The 22478-nt window shown below is 30.8% G+C and overlaps 1 protein-coding gene across 1 annotated transcript; it reads right to left on the bottom strand.

Annotated features, from left to right (window-relative positions):
- Positions 1-11362: 11362 nt before the first annotated feature.
- LOC128184293 (probable C-mannosyltransferase DPY19L3) lies at positions 11363-13507 on the bottom strand. Its single transcript, XM_052853730.1, has 5 exons — positions 13457-13507; positions 13020-13102; positions 12336-12468; positions 11885-12037; positions 11363-11560 (listed from the first exon to the last, which is right to left on the bottom strand). Exons 1-5 carry the CDS (start codon positions 13490-13492, stop codon positions 11411-11413), a joined length of 555 nt encoding a protein of 184 aa, XP_052709690.1. The 5' UTR covers positions 13493-13507; the 3' UTR covers positions 11363-11410.
- Positions 13508-22478: the final 8971 nt, after the last annotated feature.

Below are 22478 nucleotides of genomic sequence, written 5' to 3'. Positions count from 1 at the left end.
GTTTAAAAGGCGTCGTTTTCATTTACTTGTGTTCGAAAAACTATCAAAACTTTGTGTAGATTTTATGCAATTCATCGTTGAAGAAGGGGCACCGGAAAGTAGTTTCAGCATATCATCCTTTTAGCAAGACATTTCTATTGATCAACTAAAATTTCAGCGTCAATCGTAGAATTATAAGCAAGATAAATAGCTTTGTTTGAGTCATGTTTTTGTTCACATAGGTTTATTACATTCAACTTAAGATTTTTAAACTTGGTATTTCCTATTCAACATAGCTGCATTTAAAATATAAACAAACTAAAGCATGACCTTAGCTCTGTGTACAAACATAAGCTTGACTCTCAGGTTAGTAAAATTATAGGAATTTGTAAACAATTAAAACAAGAGAAACTGCACTAAAACAAACTCAATTTATTTTTCATCGTATATAATATATTTCTAGCAGCGAAAATAATCTCCGTTCAGATTGAAATTGCTGAGCATCTTAATAGTTGTATGTGCAACATAATGTTGCATTAGCAAACCATTACGTAGAGATCGTACCGAATTACACGCACCAACATAATTTGACCCCCCCCCCATGGTGGCCCCACCCTACTCCCTGAAATCATGGTTTGAACAAACTAGAATGAATCAACACTACCTGAGGATGCTTTCCACACAAGTAGCAGCTTATCTGGTTTTTGAGAAGAATTTTTTTTAAAGATTTTTCGCTATGTATTCCTATGTAAAATTCGACCCACCCACTGTGGCCGCACCCTACCCCCGGGATCATGGTTTGAACAAATTAGAATCTTCCATACCTGAGGATGCTTCCAAACAAGTTACAGCTTTTCTAGCCTACTGGTTTTTGTTGAGAAGATTTTTCTCAATATATTTCTATGTAAAAATTTCGACCCCACAGTGTGGCCCCACCTTATCCCCTGGGGATCATGATTTGAAAAAAATCTGAATCTACACTACCTGAAGATGCTTCCACACAAGTTACAGCTTTTCTGGCTAACTGGTTTTTGAGAAGAAGATTTTTAATGATTTTTCTCTATACATTTGTATCTAAAAATTTGATCCCCCATTGGGGCCCCACCGTACCCCAGGGGATCATGGTTTGGACAAGCTTGTGGCTGGATTCCGCTCCAGTCGCAGAACAATGAGTGGAATTCTCACTGGAATACCTCCCACGTTTTCTCAGAATGAATCTACACTACTTGAGAATGCTTCCACACAAGTTACAGCTTTTCTGGCCAATTGATTTTGAGAAGAATATTTTTAAAGATAATTCTTTGTATATTTCACCTAAGGTGAGGTAACAATTATTTATGTCTCTGCTACATGTACACACACTTAGTATTTACATCAGCAAAATTTATCTCCGTTTAGACTGAATAGACTGGAGAAAATACTAACAACTAGCCTAAAACACATTGCAGTAATCAACTATTGCGCAAAGACCATACCGTATAACCATTAGAATTTTATATAGTTGTTAAAGTACCGTACCTGTTAATGTATCTTATTTTCCGCAAGTAACAGTCAGCTGTCTTATTCACCGATGTCTATATTTGATGGATACGTAAAAATTACAAAATACAGTCGATAGTGCCCCTAAGTTTCAAACCGTAATTCATGAAAACGAAACAAAAATCAAAACAAGCTAAAACCACCGTCAAAGGTGAAAATGTCAACGCATTGGAATATTTAATCTCAATTTACTTCACAAAATCGGCATTAATGTGTCTTGCATGTTTCAAATATTCCTTTCGCACGCAAACTGTTCCACAACAACCAAATTCATCTTTGTCAGATTGACCCATTTCTCATACGTTCAAAATGGCCGCTCTAAAGAGGTTTTTGAGATATGGAATACCGAGCCCGAAGTTATAAACTGATCGAAGCCCACCCCTTCCAATTATTTTTTTCGTCATCACTCAAATTTGGAAAAAGATTGACCCTTAATTTTTGCAATTTATATTTTCCTTTCCATAAGGATTATTTATCTTAATTTGCGTTGAATTTGACTCAGTAGTTCTTTAGAAGAAGATTTTTTAAAATGCACCCCCCTTTTTCTACAGTTTCGAGGTTTTCTTCGCTTTGAATAAAGATAGGACTTTCATTTCTGCAATTTATATTTGCCTTACCATAAGGATGCTTTGTGCCCAATTTAGTTGAAATTGGCCAAGCGGTTTTAGAGAAGAAGTTCAAAATGTAAAAAAGTTTACAGACGGACGACGGACAAAATGCGATCAGAATAGCTCACTTGAGCTTAAAACCAAAAAACTCTTGTACCTGGTTCACATGTATTTTAAAAGGTTCAATTATTTTATCATATATTCTTAGTATGTCAACTCATGATAACAGGTTTTTTTCATGCATTGGTAAATCTCAGATGAAAATATAGACAAGAGATGTTTGTGAAAAACTTATGCCCCTCTCTTGAAAACATCTGCGAAGAAAATGAACACAAACTGCAAATAATAGGATTTTTTTGTTAGTCAACTCTGTCAAAAATTGCTCAATCATACCCAAAATAAAACAAAACCTAGATATTATTATGTTTAATCTGTATAACAAATTTCATAACAATATGTGCAACCTCTGCGAAGAAAATGACCGGAAACTACAAAGTTTGAATTTTGAACGTCATAGGGGCATAACTCTGTCGAAAATAACCTGATCAGACCCATAATCCAACTTGACCTAGATAATATTATGTTTAATCTGTTTACCAAATGTCATAACAATATGTGCAACTTCTGCAAAGAAAATGACCGGAAACTGCAAACAATTAGAATGTTTCTATGTCTATGGGACATAACTCTGTTGAAAAAGGCTTGATCAAACCCATAAACAAACTTGACCTAGATGTTATTATGATAAAATTTATAACTAATTTCATTTCAATATGTGCAAGTGAACGGAAACTTTTGGTGGACTGATTGATCGACCGACAGACAGACAGACGGACAGCAGCAAAGCAATATGCCCTCCCTTATTCGAAGAGGGGGGTATGATAAAAGCAGATCTACAGTACCGATCAGACCCAACCTAACACCAGCGTAAACCCCAACTAAACCCCGGGTTTACTTTTTGGGTTTACTTGGGGTTTACTCTGGGTTTACTTTATGGAAATTTGGGTCCACTCGGGGTTTACTTTGGGTTTATTTTAAAATTGCTTTTGAGGTCAACTGTATGCACTGAAGTGTGAAGTATACTAGTATTTTGTCTTACCATCCTACTGCCTGTTTTTCCTACCCTTTGCATATTCCGAATACACAGTTAGCGTCTGCTTTCAGGGGTATACTTCTGACTGGGTTTACTCTCTGTGTCCACTCTGGGTTTAGTTTGGGTTTACTCTGGGTTTACTTTGGTCCACTCTAGTAAACCCAAAGTAAACCCAGAAAGTAAACCCAGGGTTTGGTTGGGGTTTACTTTCTGTTAGGTTGGGTCTGATCGGTGCTGTATATATAACTGTATTTGAGTATTTCTTATAAAGAACACTTCGTAGTGGGATGTTTATAATAGATGTTTATCACACAAGAATGCAATAAACAACATACAATTCCATTATCAATGTCCACGATGTCAGTAGTTCGGCATCTTTTGGAGGGAGCCAAACAAATACTGTCCTCTAGGACGATATATATATAGCTGGACTTGTACTTGTTTAGAATATCATGAACATCTTGGGAAGTTCTCCTTCCATATATCTGGTAAATTAACGAGGCTGGGGGTGGCTGCCATATTAAAGCGTTTTTATCTCTACACAAAAAAGATTTTCACTTTAATGTTCTATAACTCTTACATCGTACTGAAATTGTCTTTTGAAAAAAATGGATATGATGGTATTGAAGCATTATTAAAAGAGTCAATTGATGGTAACCAAGGGATACAAGATGCCAAAAAATCATTTTAGCTGTAAAATTTCTCAGCACCTTTTTAACTATTCCAAGGGAGGTAACTTGTAAAACTCCAAATATTTTGTTCAAATATTTTCTTTCTTTTTATTTTTTTTTCAATTTCACCATCAAAAATCTTTTTTAATGCCAAATCCTTATTACATATGTATTGATTATTGTCATGTTAAAATTTTGAAATAATCTTGTGACTACTTTTTTTTTTCTTTACATATTTGCATTTGTGTGTCAAATATAAATTTTTGGTAAAATTGTGATATTTTTCTTTATAACAAGTAATGTTAAGTTTTTGTTATTGTGTTTATTTTTAGTGATGTTATTGGTATGATTTTTTGGCCTTAATTAATTTTTTCATATTTTTTTCATATTTTTTTTTACATAATGTGCAATTGTTTCAGATGCAATAAATGATAAAATTAACGATGATTGTGATGTAGTCTTTCACATTAAAATGTAAATTAAGAGTATATGAGTCATTTCTGCAAATTTGGTGAATTTTGGAGACAATTTTTTGGACCCCCAGCCTCCTTAAGCTGTCATAAAAATAAAAGCTCACAATAATAAATGTCCTGTATCTACAGGAGTATTCAACAATATTTAAATCATGTTCAAAGGTATTTGTACAAAAAACTTGAAGTTTTTAATCAAAACCTTTAACTAGTAATTTAAAGTTGTTAAACTTTTATAATCACCAATACTAGCAGATTATAACATTAATCTACATGTTTGTGTATTTATTTAGGTATTAACCACCATAGAACTATGCTTTAAATAAAAACCCGACATTAGACAAAGAACGGGTTTTTTTCTCCTCCACTAAACCAACCTCTTTAGTTTCAAATCTGAGATGTTTATCTTCATAATGCGGGTGGTTTGTTATTAAACGCCCTTGTACACAGTTTGACCCCGGCTAATAGCTGCATACTGCCAGTAAAAGCCGCACCTTTTGGCACATTAGATCTGTAAGAAACCAAGAAGGATAACTCTTTGTCACAAGTCTCATGACAATCTATTCAGAGTTATATCAACAATACCAATATGGAAATATTGAAAAATATTTGTCAAGATTTTTAACAAATTTGGTTTAATACACAACTCAAATCTAAGAGTTTTCTTCAAAGCAAAATAAAGGAACTTTGTTTGGTCAACAGAAATACTTATGAGTAATATGTTTAAGATCTATATTTTTTTTTACATTAAAAGAAGCACAGTTAGTCTTGCATTAAACACAAATTTCAATGTATGAAGTATGATAAATTAAGAATAATGGTACAAAATATAGATAATTTAGAATCTGGACAATTATTTGATTGCCCAAGAATTTTTGTCTTTCTGTTCCAATGTTGAGATTAGAAAAATTTCTGATAAAAAATGTGATATTATATTTAAAAAAAAATACATGTGATGTAGTGGCCGCACACATATTCTGAGTACGGCTGCTACATCACATGCGTGATGTAAAATAAATTTGTAACAATACATGTAAATGTATTTGGTAACTGTTACACTAAGGTTTACATTTTTAGTACACGTACAGGTTTTTACTTTGTGCTTACTTAATCCACATTAATTCTGTGTACGGTACGTCCACTACCTCAAATGTATGAGATAAATTTAATTTTACCGATCGATATATATATAGAGGTGGAAGAGCCTACAGAATTAATCTTGGATAAATCAAGTAGAAAATGGGAGAGTTAAAACTTCAAGAATGCGTAACAATAAACTATCAGTCATGTCCTTACTTACTTACTTTTTTATATTTTACTTTTACTTTTTTAACACAAAAATTAGAGATTATATAAATATCAATGAATTACCATGATGTGTTAGAATTGCAAGTAATAATATGAATTATTTATGACATTATTGCTGTTTTCATAAGTGTTTTTTTATACAATATCAATTGCATATAACAATATCAGTAGTGTGTTTCATACAATATCAATTTGGTAGCAAAAACAAGCAATTTTTCTCAGTTAATTCACATTTAAAGACAATAACTTTTATTTATTTGATGAAATACCACGCAGCACAGTTAAGGCTGTCAATAAACTCCGTTCAGATAAAAAGTACGGGAAATGTGCATTATGACATCACAGTATATTACAAACCTAGAAAGTACTTATTAATCTATTTATTAGTAAAATTAACTTATACTAATCTTTTAATTAAAAACAACAAATGCTATTACTTACAATTTTGATGTCCGTTATATCGTACACACTGAAAAATAAGCGAGATGTCGTTCTCGCTGTACTACAAAATATGACGTCATATGCTTCAAAATGACGCATTAAGTTAAATCATTGAAGGCTATCGTGCAGTTTTATAGCGAAGAAAAATAAATGTCATACATTAACGGAAAAGTATAAATGAATATTTTGTTTAAAATTATTATTAGTAGAATGCTACCTATATAGTCTTCTTTTCATTTTGTTAAAAATATGCATCGTATAAAGAAGCTACCTCGGTTTTGTATAAAATATCGTATATCTAAAATCTGAGTACCTAAATAAATCACTTAATTGCAAGGGCATACACTTACCTGATCCCGACAAACTTTTACATGTGAATTTGAAATATGCTTTGTAACTTAAAAACTTCTACGATCCTTGTAAAATCTTACAAACTAATTATTTTTTAATGAAATTAACCCTGTGACCTTCAAAATTATTCAACATATGCATGATAAATTACGGTTTCTACTAACAAATATTCTTATCTTAAAAAGTTCGCACCGTTTTTCAAAATCTACGATATAACATCAAGTTATTTCATAATTCAGTTGTGAATTTTGACATGAGTATGCCCTTGCAATATCGAAATTTTCAAATGACCTCAAAACCACAAATTCATCTGCTTGTACCATGCGACTGCCATATCACGTGACCACTATGAACATAAAATATTGTACTGTTATATATATATTTTAGAAATACATTGCATTTGAGTGACTGTTATTGATTATAAAAAGGACATGCCAGTTTAACTAAAGTATACGTGTTTTCATCACAAAAATTTGCTCATATTTTTATTGACCGCCTTAACTGTACTGCGCAGTTTTTGAATGTTGACCATTTTCCTTTAATTACTGTCGATAATTGCAATATTTTTTAATTTGTGGTAGGAAAAATTGAGTCAAGGCTCAAACACTACACATTACACACAATCTTAGAACATATTACTTTAATGATTAACCTTACGATGAAAGACTATTATGACTCTTACTCGGGACACCTTTCTTCGCTAAATTTGTCAGATGCAATTAGGCAAAAACTTTTGTATTTCAATTACATGTGTTTAAATTGAGTTCATTTGCGATTCTTGAACTCGTTTTGTTTTTCAAAAAAAAGCAAGTGATTGTGTGCTTGAAAAGTCCCCGACATTGTTCCGTGTTTTGGCCATATTGATCAGAAATTGTGATAAATGATTTCCTCCATCATGTTTTACACCTGTTTTATCAATGTACCTATAACTCATTCCTTTTCTTTTTTTAATAGAAAACTTTGCAGCTGTTGTGAGAAATTACTCTTACTTATCACGATCTAATTATGGGAAAATAATACAAAGAAAAAGATTACATCCACATTACTCTTTACAAACACAATGTCCTCACAAATCTTCACGATAATAATTTTAGCTAAATCTTTTATACCATTTAAAACTTTATTTATTGTATAACCATTCATGATCTATGCATTGGCGAGTTATTCTTATATAGATGCTTAAAGAAGTTACTGATAACACAGCTGAAAAGGTTACTGATAACACATTTTCATAACAAAGTATGGTTATGGCTGCGTCTTATTCATAAATGGATGATTAAGTTTTATAAAGAATCAAAATAAAGAAAGAGTATAATATATCATATTAACACCAATTGAAATTAAATTGATCCCAACGAACCACACATTTCAACTCATTTTTCATCATCAGGGAAAGGAATGTACATGTGTAAGCTTACGAATAAACTCATTACCATATATTACATCAAATTTTGTTATATTTTGCTTTCACAAAAGAAAGTACAATAAATACTAATGATTGATGTAAACTAAATTTTTCTTTTTTACACGCACATGCATGAGAAAAATTTCAATCTTTTAGATAGCATTTATTACCTTTAATTCTTTTAGTTGAGAGATTAACACATTCGTTCATATTCAAAAGTTTAATAGGGATGTCGTAATACCTCTCAAAGAACAACAATCGTATTGCTGACTTGAGATTATATAAAGAAACTATCCCAAAGATCACCTTGGAGATAACCAAATTGAAGCAAAATCAATAAAGAAAAGAAAAAAGAAATTAAACGAACAAATATTTGCTGTTCATTTTTTAAAAAATAGTTTAATGAAATTGACACACGTTCGTTAATTTTGTGATATTCAAAGAATAAACGAATATTTCTATATGAGAAGTTGTCAAATTTACGCGCTGAAACCCTTAAAACTGCATATAAATCACTAGTAAATACAATATATTCTCATAAAACCTTACCTGTAGTCATTTATCATTTTAAAAATTCGTAACAATTCAACATTTTCTATGAGGATAAAAAAAATTCAACTTCGTGCTTTTCTACATAACAAAAATGAGATTGAAAATAGTTTTTTTTTTTGTCAAATTATAAATTATTGAGCAAATTACACCATTAAAGAATAAGAAATTCCTATGTCCGAGACTTTTTTTTTAATTTTAGAAAGTATCAGTATTAGTATTATGACGTATAATTATATGATTTCATTATTTTCCTTTTTTAAGTATTATGATAAATTTGATATGCAAGATACTGCACAGATTAAAAAATAGGAGCCCCATTGTTTTAAGATAATGATAAAATATATTTAAATCAAATAAGTCATTTGTAATTTCCAAAATGTAGCAGAAATAGGTATTGTGTGCGTGAGAAACGAGTTCTCTTATTACGTATTTCGTTCTGTTTTGATCACATTGATCAGAAATAGTGATAAATGATATCCTTTTATCAGTCCATCTTTTACATCAGTTTTGTCAATTCCCGGCAACTTATTTATTATTCAAAATAGAAAACTTAGCAGCTGTTGCGAAAAATATGTTCTGTTTTTGATGCTACGTTTACTGTTCACGTCTACTAAGGGGAAAAGAAATATCAAATAATTTCTCAGAATTTATTCATTCGTTTACTTCATTCGTTTTATGAACATTTATTAATCCACCCAAAAAGATATTTTTTACATATAGAAGTTATGGAAAGCATTTCATTTTGTAAACTAAAAAATACTATACAATTTCAAAACATAACAAAGCCTCGATATGACTGTGTCGTACACTTGTAAACTATGTTCTTTCAATCAACATTTTTTAAGTTTAAAAATATCCAGTTTTGATTAATAGAACACACAAATGAATTTTAATTTTCATGAAATTTCTTTTAAGCATTATGAGGTGATCATAATATACATATATGTAAAATTCGTACGTGGTAAAATCCAATAAGGCTCAAAAGTCTATATGAAAGATTTGATTATACCCCTATCGTGATAATCACTTTATAACAGGGGCTTGACGTTAAAAAATATTTGTTTTAATAATAAACTTATTCTCTGTACTATAATAATTACAAATAAACAAATAATATTTTTTATAGCATAGGGAATAAGTTTTATTTTAAAAAGAAATACATTTCACGTCAGGCGCATGTGCTCCATAACATTCAAAGAATGATACATAATATGATTTTCTGCAATGTATTATTAAAATCATGAACATTTTACGTTATTTTGATTTTGCATAATTCGTTTGTGCCCCAACGATGCGTAATTTTGAGTCACTGATGAAATTTAATAAACTGTAACTTTAATTTGTAGTCTTAATACCATAACAACGACACTGAAAAATATAAAGAATCAAAATATACATAGATGGTTTATTATAAGATTCCAAACAACAAGCAAAAAATTGACCCAAACAAACCACATATTTCACCACACCATCAGGAAAGATAGGAAAAAAGGAATATAAACATACTTATAAAGTTCAACTGATAATTCAATATCAAAACAAAATTTTGCCAGAAAACATGAAATAAATATTTAATGATACTTATATGCGCTTTCCTAAAATGCATTATAAAAAATTACACAGTACAATGTTCCATCCATTACCCATAATCCTTTCAGTTCATAAACTAACACATTTATTCAAATTTAAAGGTAAGTTGAGTAGTTAGATACCAAAATAAAAAGCATATTCAAGTAGAAGTATTCACTTTAATGACTAGAACGAATGATTAGAATGTATTTACACTTAATGACATCAATGTAAAAATGTTTTAATTTAAACTAAATACAGTAGTAATTGAGATGTTTGACTCTACAATGCAAAAATCAACAATTGTTTTAATTTGATACAAATTGATACACATGCTTAATCACAGTAAAAATGGAAGCAATAAACTGTACAATTCTTGTACAGCGAGATTTTAAACTGCACAAAACACATTAAGAGAGATTATCTTACTGTCAATATCAAGTTTGTATAGTTATAAGTTTTGATTTTTAGCATTGTTGTGACCATTGAATTGTATATACATTAATATAATTTCAAACTGTCAATACTATATATGCATGGTTCTCAAACATTTAGCAAGCTACAAAAGGCTACATGTACATCACACACTTGAATAACAATTCAAATGGGAATTTTTTATCCTTTCTAACAATTGCAAACTCTACAAATAAAACTTTACACTCCCAAAAAACAACACTATGTTTGTAGCTTGTTGATCTAAAGAAAATTGATTTTGGAAGATTTTTCCAATATTAATAGTTTTTATAAAATGTGAAAAAAAACAACTTTTGTATGCCTCTAGCTAGGTTTATGCAAAAAAATAACATTTTTCAAATAATTCCAAATCAAATTGTAGAATTAACATTAAACAAGATATCATAATTGTAAAGGGGTCCACAAAAGAAGTTGACAAACAAACAAATCAATCATGATATTAAAGAGAGCTCATTTTGGCAATACTATTATAATTCTAAGTATGCATATGTCCAGAAAAAAATATCAACTTTATAGATGATAGCACCTTAGGGCATTAATATCTTGATTCTATATTAACATAATATCTCAATTAAAATGTATATGCATCATAATCAGTATTTGATTTACAATGAAAAATGAAATGTATTCAATTCAATTTGCATTATGTCTAAAGCAAATCTTTTTTTTCATCCATAATTTATTGCAAAGAATCAACAAGGGAAAGTTAATGCATTATAACAAATACATGCAGATTATGCAATAAAGGGAACATTGATTCATGGATTTCCTCAAACAATCAAAATATTGTAGTTTTTACATGTAGTTATCAACTCATATAATCAGAAATTGTTACATCTAAAACTGAGTGAAAAAAAACACAACAAAACAAGTTTAGAATATTAACCAAAAAAAAAAATGGAGGCATCAGGTACCAATAAAATAACAATTTAAGAAATACTGACATTTTCCTATAACACTTTATGAACACGGAATGTTCGATTACTAAACACAAGCTTGTAGTATTTTGTGTAAGCTGGAGATTCATATCGTATTTCATCACAGAATCTTGGCACAGTGCTTTTAACGAGTCCAGGTTCTGCTTTACCGTGGTCAGGAATCTGAAATTAAAAATTATCAGAACATATTCATTTTAATTCACTTATTCAGAGCAAAGGGATCTTGGATTTGATCATTGTAAATCTGATTATACCTCTTTGATATAAAGATTAATCATAAAGAAAATCAACAAATGCACTGGTGCACATGTACCGGCCTGTACAATGGACATATCATTTCATTAATATTTTTTATAACATGTAAATTAAACGTCACAGCTGATGTACAATATATAAGGTATCAAAGCCTATATACAGGTGTACATCTATGTGTATATATAAAGTTGGCAACACAGAAGGTTTAAAAGAATTCAATAAACGACATACAATTCCATTATCAATGTCCACAATGTCTGGAGTACGACAGCCCTTGGAAGGAGCCAAACAAATACTGTCCTCTAGGATGATATAGCTGGACTTGTAATTGGTTAGAATATCATGGACATCTTGGGGAGTTCTCCTTCCATATATCTGGTAAAGCTGTCGTAAAATAAAAGCTCACAATAATAACTTTCACATATCTACAGGAGTATTATTAAACAATATTTATTTCATGTTCAAAAGTATTTGCATAAAGAACTTGGAGTTTTTAATCAAAACCTATCATAAAATTCTTAAACTAATAATAATAATCAATACTAGCAGATTAAATCACTAATCTACTGGACGGTACATGTTTGTGCATTTTATTTAGGTATTTACCACCATAAAACTTTTTATACATGCAATAAAAACAAGACATTTGACAAATGGTGAATTCTTTTTCTGATCCACTCACCTCTTTAGTTTTAAATCTCAGATGTTTATTTTCATAATGCGGGTGATTTGTGATTGGACGCCCTGTACACAGTTTGACCCCGGCTAATAGCTGCATACTGCCGGTAAAAGCTGCACCTTTTGGCACATTAGATCTGTAACAAACCAAGAAGGATAACTCTTTGTCATAATTCTCTTGACAATCTATTCATAGTTATTCATATCAACAATATCAATATTGAAAAGTATATGTCAAGATTTTTAAAATTTTGATTTAATATAAGACTCAAATCCAAGAGTTTTCTCCAAAACATAAAAAGTGAACTTTGTTTGGTCAACATAAATGCATACTTGTGTAATATGTTTAAGACCCATATTATTTTAACAGTAAAGAAGCATAGTACATGTATCAAAGTCTTCCATTAAACATATCTTTTAAATGTATGAAGCATGATAATTTAAGAGAAATGGTGCAAAATTTAAGTAGTTTAGAATTGGGACAATTTTTTTATGCCAAAGAATTTCTTTCTGTTCCAATTTTGCTATAAAAAATACCGTAGGTGACACATATTCTGTGTATGGCCATTACATCATATGTATGATAAGATAAATTTGTATCAATATATGTATTTGGTATCTGTGTAAATTGTTGTAACACTCAGGTTTACGTTTCTAGTACATGTACAGGTTTTTACAAAGTGCTTACTTAATCCACTCCATGAGTTCCACAGTATCTGGATCCCAAAATTCTTTTAATTCTTCTAATTCTTTAAGTAGAGGTGGAAGAGCCTACAAAGATTATCTTTATAGTGAAATAAGACCATTCAATTAAAGATGAGAGTTATTTATGACTGCGGCGAATTTGTATTGATAATTATCCTTGAAAAATCATGTACTTTCTAACCATTTACGGTAAACGTACTACGTTTGGCTGTGTATTCTATTTTATAGCGCTTTTGGCGGAAAGTGGCTTCCGCAAAATCAAGTACACCGCTAAATGCCATGCATATATGTGTAAGAAAAGTCAATTTCAGGAATACGCTACTTCAAATCCACATAAACTTGTTCAAAAACTAATTTCTGCCAAATATCGTACACGCCAAATATAATATGTTTACTGTATATTCATAAAACCAGACTTACTATAGCGAGTAATATTGTCAAGGTCAGCAGTGTCATGAAATGTCTTACAATTTGTATCTGAAAAATAAAAATCACCCCAAATCAATATTAAAATGACCACTGCAATAGAGTTTGGATAAATATTTTAAAAATGTTATAAAATATTGGATTCAGCTTATCAAACTTTCAAAGACAGCTTATAAACATCATGAAAATACATTCTGTATGGCATTTTCCTTGAAAATCAGAATCATCTTTTAGATAAGTCAGAGTCATTTGTGTCAGGAGTGAGATTGTAACTCTGCATGTAAACTCTTACTATGACTCCCTGTGTTTTGAACGGAGAAAGAATGGTTCGCCAACTTTATAATCACTGATTCCAATACTGCCTAGAAAACACATATACGGTGTCCACAGATACTTCATACGTAATCTAGACATTCCTAGAGCACCAAAGAACACCGCTAATACTGCAAGATAATCTTTGGATAAATAATTTATTTTCCATAATTGTTTAGCATTTTTCATTTATCATGTTAAGACTGAAGCATTTTTTCAATGTATATCCAGATTTATTCATAAAAATCTAAACCATCTTTACGAAACTAGGTCAAGTTAGCTACTAGTAACTGGCTACGACAGTAAGAAAAGCTAGCTACTAGTAACTGGCTACGAAATGAAATAAAAGTTGGCTACATGTACTAGTAACTGGCTACTAGTAACTGGTACGACAAGTAAGAAAAGCTAGCTACTAGTAACTGGCTACGAGATGAAAAAAACTTGGCTACTAGTTACTGTCCAAGTGAGAAAACATACCTAGGCTTTCTATTTGTGTTCCTAATATGTACATTGCACTATATCATCGTTTAATTACTCATATTCCCCTCATATTCTCATCGGTAATTGGTCCATTTCGTTTAAAATATTTTATTTTTAGACAATATTGTCCATTTGACTCAAGTAGCTGTACTTATAGATTGAAAATATCAACAAGTGTTATTAATTATAACAATCTATCATGACATCCGATTGATATTACAACAAAATAACTCAGATGTCTCTCTTAATCTCGTCAGCTACCAGGGCATTTCGCTAAAATTATCTTTATTTACATAAGATAAAGATTGAAGACATCATCAAAGGTTGTTAATATCAACATTGTATCAGGTCATCCACAAGATATTACGATATACTTACACAGATATCTCTCTTTATGTCGTCAGCTACTAGTGCATTTTGCTAATATTATATTTATTTTTGACGGTTTTGTCAATATATCTCAAGTAGTTGTATATATAGATTAAAGATATGTACCAGTGCTATTAATTTGAAGTCTATATAGTCACCAACATGATATTATGACACAATTACTCAGATATTTCTTAAAATTTCGTCAGCTACTAGTACATGTTGTCATACATATCTTTATTTTTGAGAGTTTTGTCAACAAATCTTTAGTAGGTGTATATACAAAATGATGATACCGTGTATCTACCAGTAGTACTTATTACAACATTCTTATAGGTCACCCACATGGTATTCCGACAAAACTACTCAGATATATCTCTTAATCTCGTCAGCTACTAGTGCATTTCGTGACAAATACCTCCATTTTTAAACGTTTAATTGATATACCTCAAGTAGTTGTTCATATAAAATTGAGAAATCTACAGGTGTGGTTAATTTGAACATTCTATATAGTCACTTACATGATATTATGACAAAACTGCTCAGATATCTCTTTAAATCTCAGCTACTACAGTTCTATTAATTTGAACAGTCTATATAGTCACCTACATGATATTATGACACAATTACTCAGATATCTCTTAAAATGTTACAGATATCTTTATTTTTGAGAGTTTTGTCAACAAATCTCAGGTAGCTGGATATAAAAATTGATAATAGGTACCAGTCTTGCTTATTTCAACATACTGTTTATAGAGTGAAGATATCTACAGGTGTGGTTTTTTTGAATACTCGATAAAGTCACCTACATGATATTATGACAAAACTACTCAAATATCTCTCTTAATCTCGTCAGCTATTAGTGCATTTCGTTGCCTTCTAGTGCATTTCCTTATCTTCAATCTATATACACAGCTACTTGAGCTTTAAGAACTTAACTGTTTACAATGGAGGTATAGGTGAAAAATTGCACTAATAGCTGACGAGAGTGAGCGATATCTGATTAGTGGTGACGTAATATCATGTGGATGACCTAATAGAATGTTGAAATTAGCAAGACTGGTATATATCATTGATCTATATACATGTATACAGCTACTTGAGATTTGTTGACAAAACCCTAAAAAATAAAGATATTTGTAACAAAATGTAGTAGTAGCTAACTAGATTTAAAGAGATATCTGAGTAACTGTTTCAAAGTATAATGAAGGTGAACTTATAGAATGTTCAAATTAACTATTCTTTGAGATATCTTCAATCAATATATTCAGCTACTTGAAGTATAAGAACTAACTGTTTAGAATGGAGGTATTTGTAACAAAATGCATTAGTACTGAGAGTAAGCGATATCTGATTAGTTGTGTCGTAAAATGATGTGGATGACCTGACAAAATGTTGAAATTAGCAAGACTTGTACATATCATTAATCTATATATACGCTACATGAGATATATTGACAAACCGCCAAAAATTCAGATATTTTTAGGAAATGCACGAGTAGCTGACGACATAAACAGAGATATCACGTGGATGACCTGACAGAATGTTGTAATAAGCAAGACTGGTACATATCATTACTTTATATATATACAGCTACTTGAGATATATTGACAAAACCCTAAAAAATTTAGATATCTGTAACAAATGAACTAGTAGCTGACGAGATTTAAAGAGATATCTGTGTAATTGTGTCATAATATCGTGTAGGTGACCTTATAGAATGTCCAAATTAATAGCACTGTTATATGTCTTTAATCTATATACAGCTATACAGCTACTTGAGATATACTAACAAAACTGTCAAAAATGACATTTTTAGCAAAATGCACTAGTAGCTGACGGCATAAAGAGAGATATCTGAGTGAGTGTGTCGTAATATCATTTGGATGACCTGATAACATATTGAAATTGACAACGCTTGTAGCTATTTTCAATCTATATGTACAGCTACTTGATTTATATGGACATTTTTAAATATGGAGATTTTTGTAACGAAATGCACTAGTAGCTGACGAGATTAACAAAGATAGCTGAGTAGTTGTGTCGTAATATCAGATGGGTGACCTAACAGAATGTTGAAATAAGCAGACATGGTACACATCATCAATCTACAAATACAGCTACTTAAGATATGTTGACAAAACCCTCAAAACAATAAAGATATTTGTAATAAAATGCACTAGTAGCCGACAACATAAAGAGAGATACTTGTGTAACTCTATCGGAATATCTTGTGGATGACCTGAAACAATGTTGATATTAACAACCTTTGATGATATCTTCAATCTCTATGTACGGCTGCTTGAGTTGCATGAAATGCAAAAATTGTCATAAAAATAGAGATAGTTGAAACGAAATGCACTGGTAGCTGACGAGATTAAGAGAGATATCTGAGTAATTTTGTTGAAAATCAAGCGGATGACTGATAGACTGTTATAATTAATAACACGTGTTGATATTTTCAATCTATAAGTACAGCTACTTGAGTCAAATGGACAATATTGTCTAAAATAAAAATATTTTAGACGAAATGCACCAATTAACGATGAGAGTATGAGAGGAATATGAGTAATTTAATGATGATTAGCACAATGTACATATCAAGAACACAAATAGAAAGCCTAGGTATGTTTTCTCATTTGGACTTGTAGCCAAGTTTCCTTCATTTCGTAGCCAGTTACTAGTAGCTAGCTTTTCTTACTTCTCGTAGCCAGTTACTAGTAGCCAGTTATATACTAGTAGCTAACTTTACCTATCTTCTTTACGATCAAAATTATTGACTCTGTATTAAATGTGACAGTCCATAATATATTTGTACAGGTATATCTATGTATATAAAAGCAAAGGAATATTTCATGCAACATTGGTAACCTTAGCATTAATTTTATTGATTATCTAGCTGACAGTGAAGCATTTTGTCTTTTGTCTATTTTGTTTTTAAAAATATAAACGCTCATCAAACAATTTAAGATCAAAATCATGGACTCTACATTAAACGTGATGATACATAATATACATGTATGTACAGGTTTATCTATATATACAATGTATATAGAAAATCAAAAGAATAGTTCATGCAACATTGTTAACCTTTACAAAAAAGATTGAAAGACACCTGTGATAAGAGCAGGCTCATTTTTACCTGCATTATATGCAAGTTCTGGTTGAGAACTCAAAAGATGGAATGTTTGTACATGGTTGCTGAAAGATTCAACAAAATCAATTCTATTATAGTTCTTCTATTGATGCTAGTAATTATTAGTGATGTAACATAAACATAGTATTAGCTGTTTTACTGATACTCCTCTGATATAACCATACGAATGACTCTCAAATTCTATTTGATCATTAGAAATGCATTCCTAAAGCATTGTAAATAAAAACATAAAAATAGAATTGGACCAAAATCGTGGCCATGCCACTGGTATAACACATCACAAAATGGCTGACTTCTGATTGAAACAACATTTTGTTTTATTAAAAGGATTTATCGACAGCAACTTGTAATACTCCATAGCCGTGTGGATAAAGTGTCGGGCTTTTGATCTGGCATGAGTTTTACTAAGCTTCTTATCTTACGCAAAAATATTATTACTTAAGAACTTCGTAAGTTTTAACTTTTAAAAGATAAGAATGTTCTGTTTTACTAACGTGTTCGTAAGTTTTACTCGTAACCTTAACTTACGGAACGTTCGCAAGTTTCCGTAATGGAACTCTCTAATAACGGAGGTGTGAATATTCGCAGTTATGAACGCTGCGCAAGCGCAGAGGGCACTTTCGTTTTCGCGGCTATTTACATTTTATCGTCTGCGAAACTGTTTTGAACAATGGAGAAAGAATAGGTTTACGATATAAAGAAATGATAAATAAATATGTTTAACCCGTATAAGTATGGAGAGTGAATGTTTTTAATAAAGTATATGTGTGTAACTTTGTAATGAATTTTCATGAAAAGCTAAAGTCTGTCCCAAGATATTTATGCTGCACATTTGGACGATTTTTGGACGATACCTGTGAAAGAAGAGCAATTGAAATAGTTGAAAGGGATATTTTCCAAGATAATTTCATTGACACATTATCATTTTTCACTCGGAATAATTCACAGGAACGAAAACAGATTCCTTACGGAGATTTATAATGGGGAATGTTTACATCTTTTCTCCATTCGGACTACACTCGGAATACATCGCGCAATATTTCAACGTTATCATCCGGGCTTGCTGCAATACAAAATCTCCGTAGACATCACATTTTTTAGCATTGTATTGAAACCTGATAAGCTAACAGGGGCGTTTTGACTGAGAAATATTGGAAATTTTTCATACTTTTGAATGAACATCGTTTGAATCCTGAGGTATCTATAAATATCAAGCAATTAAGCCAAATGTAAATCCAAAATATCTTGGGACAGAGTATACATGTAAATGTTTTATTCATTAAATTGCCCAGACTGTTCATTCATTCATTCTAATTATCTTTATTTCCTCCCATAGGAGATTGCATGAAGAATAACATCTAACACAAATAATAAATACAGCACATGAGTTACAAAGTTGATAGAAGTTATAGTGAAAAAAGGAATATAATTAAATGGAGTAAAGTAAATTTACGATATTCATTGTATACTGAATATGGTGATCGATTCATGATATGAAATCCAGTAAATAGGACCTGCACTCAGTTCCATAAATTGGTAACTATATGTTTCTGTCATTGCTGTAAATAGGTTTATTGATATTTATTACCGTAAATATTTCTGATCATTTGGAATTTATAGTTTAAATATAAATTATCAAATTATCGCTCTTTGCTGATAATATTAATAGGTGACTTTATTGAAAAAGGAATCGAACCCTATAAAATCGACTTGGTGTTATTATGTCATCTGCATCAAGACCCGATTACAATACATGTACAAATAATTAAAGCTGCTTGGTCCGATTTTTTTGTAATTACAGTATCAAATTTTTTTCCCATACAAATCATTTATCTTAGAAAGTTATGGACTTTCTCCTATTTACACCAGCAGTATCAGTCTCCTTTCAAAGTTAGAAATATTTAAAGTAAATAAAATTATTTCTCTTTGGGCAAACGAAAAAACAAACCAAAATGCATCACGGGAATGTTTAGAAAAGGAAACCGCTTGGTTTCGTCCCCCGAATGATTGGGGTTATTCAACCCGCATGCTATGCATCGATTGTAAAGAAAGCAGACTTTGGAAATATTAGCGAACAAAACATACAAATGTTTATTTGTAATTTGTCTGATCATTTCGACCTTTATTTAAAGCGATGTCAAAGTCGTAATACAACCATACCCGTCTCGTTGTCGGGGGTGAAATTTAACATGAGACAAAATAACGCGGTACCTTTTAATGTCGTTTGTTTAGTTAGCAAATTTTGTACGTATTTTTCTTCATTGAAATTTGGCATAATTGATGGGTAAAACTACTGAAATGTCTATTATTATACATATACTAAGCATAGCCATCGTTTAAAAGCGTGCATAAAATTTGATATAAAATCGGACCAAGCAGCTTTAAATTTGTATGGTTCACACACAATCTTGTTAAAGGGGAACAACTCGATGAAGTAATAATACAGTTGTTGCCCTTTTGTTTACTCTCCATCCTTCTTTCAAAATAATGGACAAATAGAAATGTTTGTAAGGATATCTTTCGGAATCATTCTTTGAACATAACCAACATAGTAAGTGTATTTTTTTTTATCAATATCATGAGTGTGATGTTTTATGATATTAATATTTTGTAAGAATTTGATTGATAGGATGCTTTATAAGTCCAGCTTCATTTAGAATTTCCTCTGTTATTTTTTTTAAAGGTCATATCCATAAAATTATCTGGATGTGAGCTGGAATGGCATGCGACCTCAAAGGTTGTGGTTGTATGTGGTCTTTGACATCGTCTGTCAGCTGCAGAATAACTCGCCTTGGAAACCTATATCGCCCAATTATCGCCTTGTCTTCATTTTCTCTCAAAACTTCAATAAACAATAAGCAGACGGCCATTTTTATTCATTTATTTAGAAAAATACGAAAAATTCTTAACTTAGAGTAGCCCATAGGCTGTCGTAAGTTACGACGATATTTTTGACGTAACTTAAAGTTAAGAAGGTAAAACAGATATTCATCGTAACTTACGGGGGGGGGGGGGGGGGGCAACACCATGTTCTTTTAACATGATAAGCAAATATTTTTAAGCGTAAATTAAAAATAAAATTAAACATTAATTATTTTTTTTTAAGTGGAGGGGCAAATCCATGGTAAGTCAATTTCTATGTATAAATTGACAAAAATGAAAAAAAATTTAGCATGGGGGGAGCTCTATGATGAGTCAAGTTTTATATGTAAGTTTAAGAAAAAATGTCTACTGCAAAAAAGGGGGAAATCAATCAATCAATCATAATCACAATCACTTTAAAAGAGGAGATGCAGTGCAATGAATAATTATATATTAAAATCTTTATTATTTAACAACATTGTATCTGAGATTAAACTATTGTTCTACATATAAATAAATAAATTATAACAAATCTTATAAACTATGAATAATGAAAATTTACTGAAAAATAGGTATGTTTTATTTTTTGGCATTCAAATTTCACGTTGTTAATTTTATTTTATTTTATTAATTTATTATAATTGATTGTTTGACCACATGCTGTGCTCGCCCCAACGGTCGCACCGTAAAACATATTATTTTTGCGTAAGATAAGAAGCTTAGTAAAACTCATGCCAGGTGTGTTATTCAACATTAAGAAATTGTAATAAAATATGTTGAAATCAAATTAGTCATTAGTGATTTCCAAATAACAGCAGAACAGGGTTTTGCGTGCGTGAGAAATGACGTCTCTTATTACGTATTTGTTTTTATCATATTGATCAGAAATAGATAAATGATATCCTCTATCAGCCCATCTTTTACATCCGTCTTAGTCTTATCAACTCCCGATCTACTGGGGGGGGGGGGGGGGGGGGGTAATTCATTTCACACAGAACTGTCTACTTTGTAATTTCACAGTACTTCCTTAAAACAATGTGCTAAATATTTACTTTTATTTTAAACTTCATTCATTTTATGAGCATTTATTAATCTACCCAAATAGATATATTTTACGAATAGAAATTATGGACAGCATTTTTTAAACAAAAAAGTACTATACAACTTAAAAACACAACAAATTATGACTCGGTCGTATTTATAGTACACTTGCATGTAAACGATGTTCTTTCAATCAATTTTAAAATATCCAGTTTTCATAAATAGAACAAAGGAATGAATTTTAATTTTCAAGAAATAAAATATAATTTTTTGAGATTTATGAAGTGATCAAGGGCACTGGAAGTCATTGTTAATATATTGTATGTGCATGTATAAAAAAGGACTCTTTTATACATGCACATACAACACATTTACAATAACTTCCAGTGCCCTTGGAGGTGATCATATTATAATAGTCGGGCGTGATAAAATCCAATTAGGCCCAAAGGGCTTTTTGACAGAGTTGATTGACCCCTATCGTTATGATCATTTCATAACACTGGCGCTTGACGTTAAAAAATATTTGTTTTAATAATAAAACTTATTCCCTGTAATATAATATTATAATATATTACAAAAAACAAATAATATTTTTATAGCATAGGGAATAAATTTTATTTTAAAAAGAAATACATTTAACGTCAGGTGCATATGCTTTATAACATTTCAAGAATTATTCCTTATTGCTTACATTTATATGATTTTCAGCAATGTATTATTAAAATCATGAACATTTTACGTTATTTTGATTTTGCATAATTCGTTTGTGCCCCATCATTGCGTAATTTGAGTCAC

Source organism: Crassostrea angulata, chromosome 5 (assembly GCF_025612915.1).
Source record: "Crassostrea angulata isolate pt1a10 chromosome 5, ASM2561291v2, whole genome shotgun sequence".
NCBI lineage: Eukaryota > Metazoa > Mollusca > Bivalvia > Ostreida > Ostreidae > Magallana > Magallana angulata.
Note: the sequence above shows the minus strand (reverse complement) of the source record. Positions and strands in the feature narration are given on the sequence as shown.

What these genes read in the sequence shown, in the direction of transcription:
- LOC128184293 (XM_052853730.1), bottom strand. Translation starts at nt 13,492, where the DNA reads ATGACACTGCTGACCTTGACAATATTACTCGCTATA. An exon ending in TGACAATATTACTCGCTATA is followed by an intron (nt 13,103 to 13,456) that starts GTAAGTCTGGTT and finishes TAATCTTTGTAG; the next exon opens with GCTCTTCCACCTCTACTTAA. An exon ending in TGGACATTGATAATGGAATT is followed by an intron (nt 11,561 to 11,884) that starts GTATGTCGTTTA and finishes TTTTAATTTCAG; the next exon opens with ATTCCTGACCACGGTAAAGC.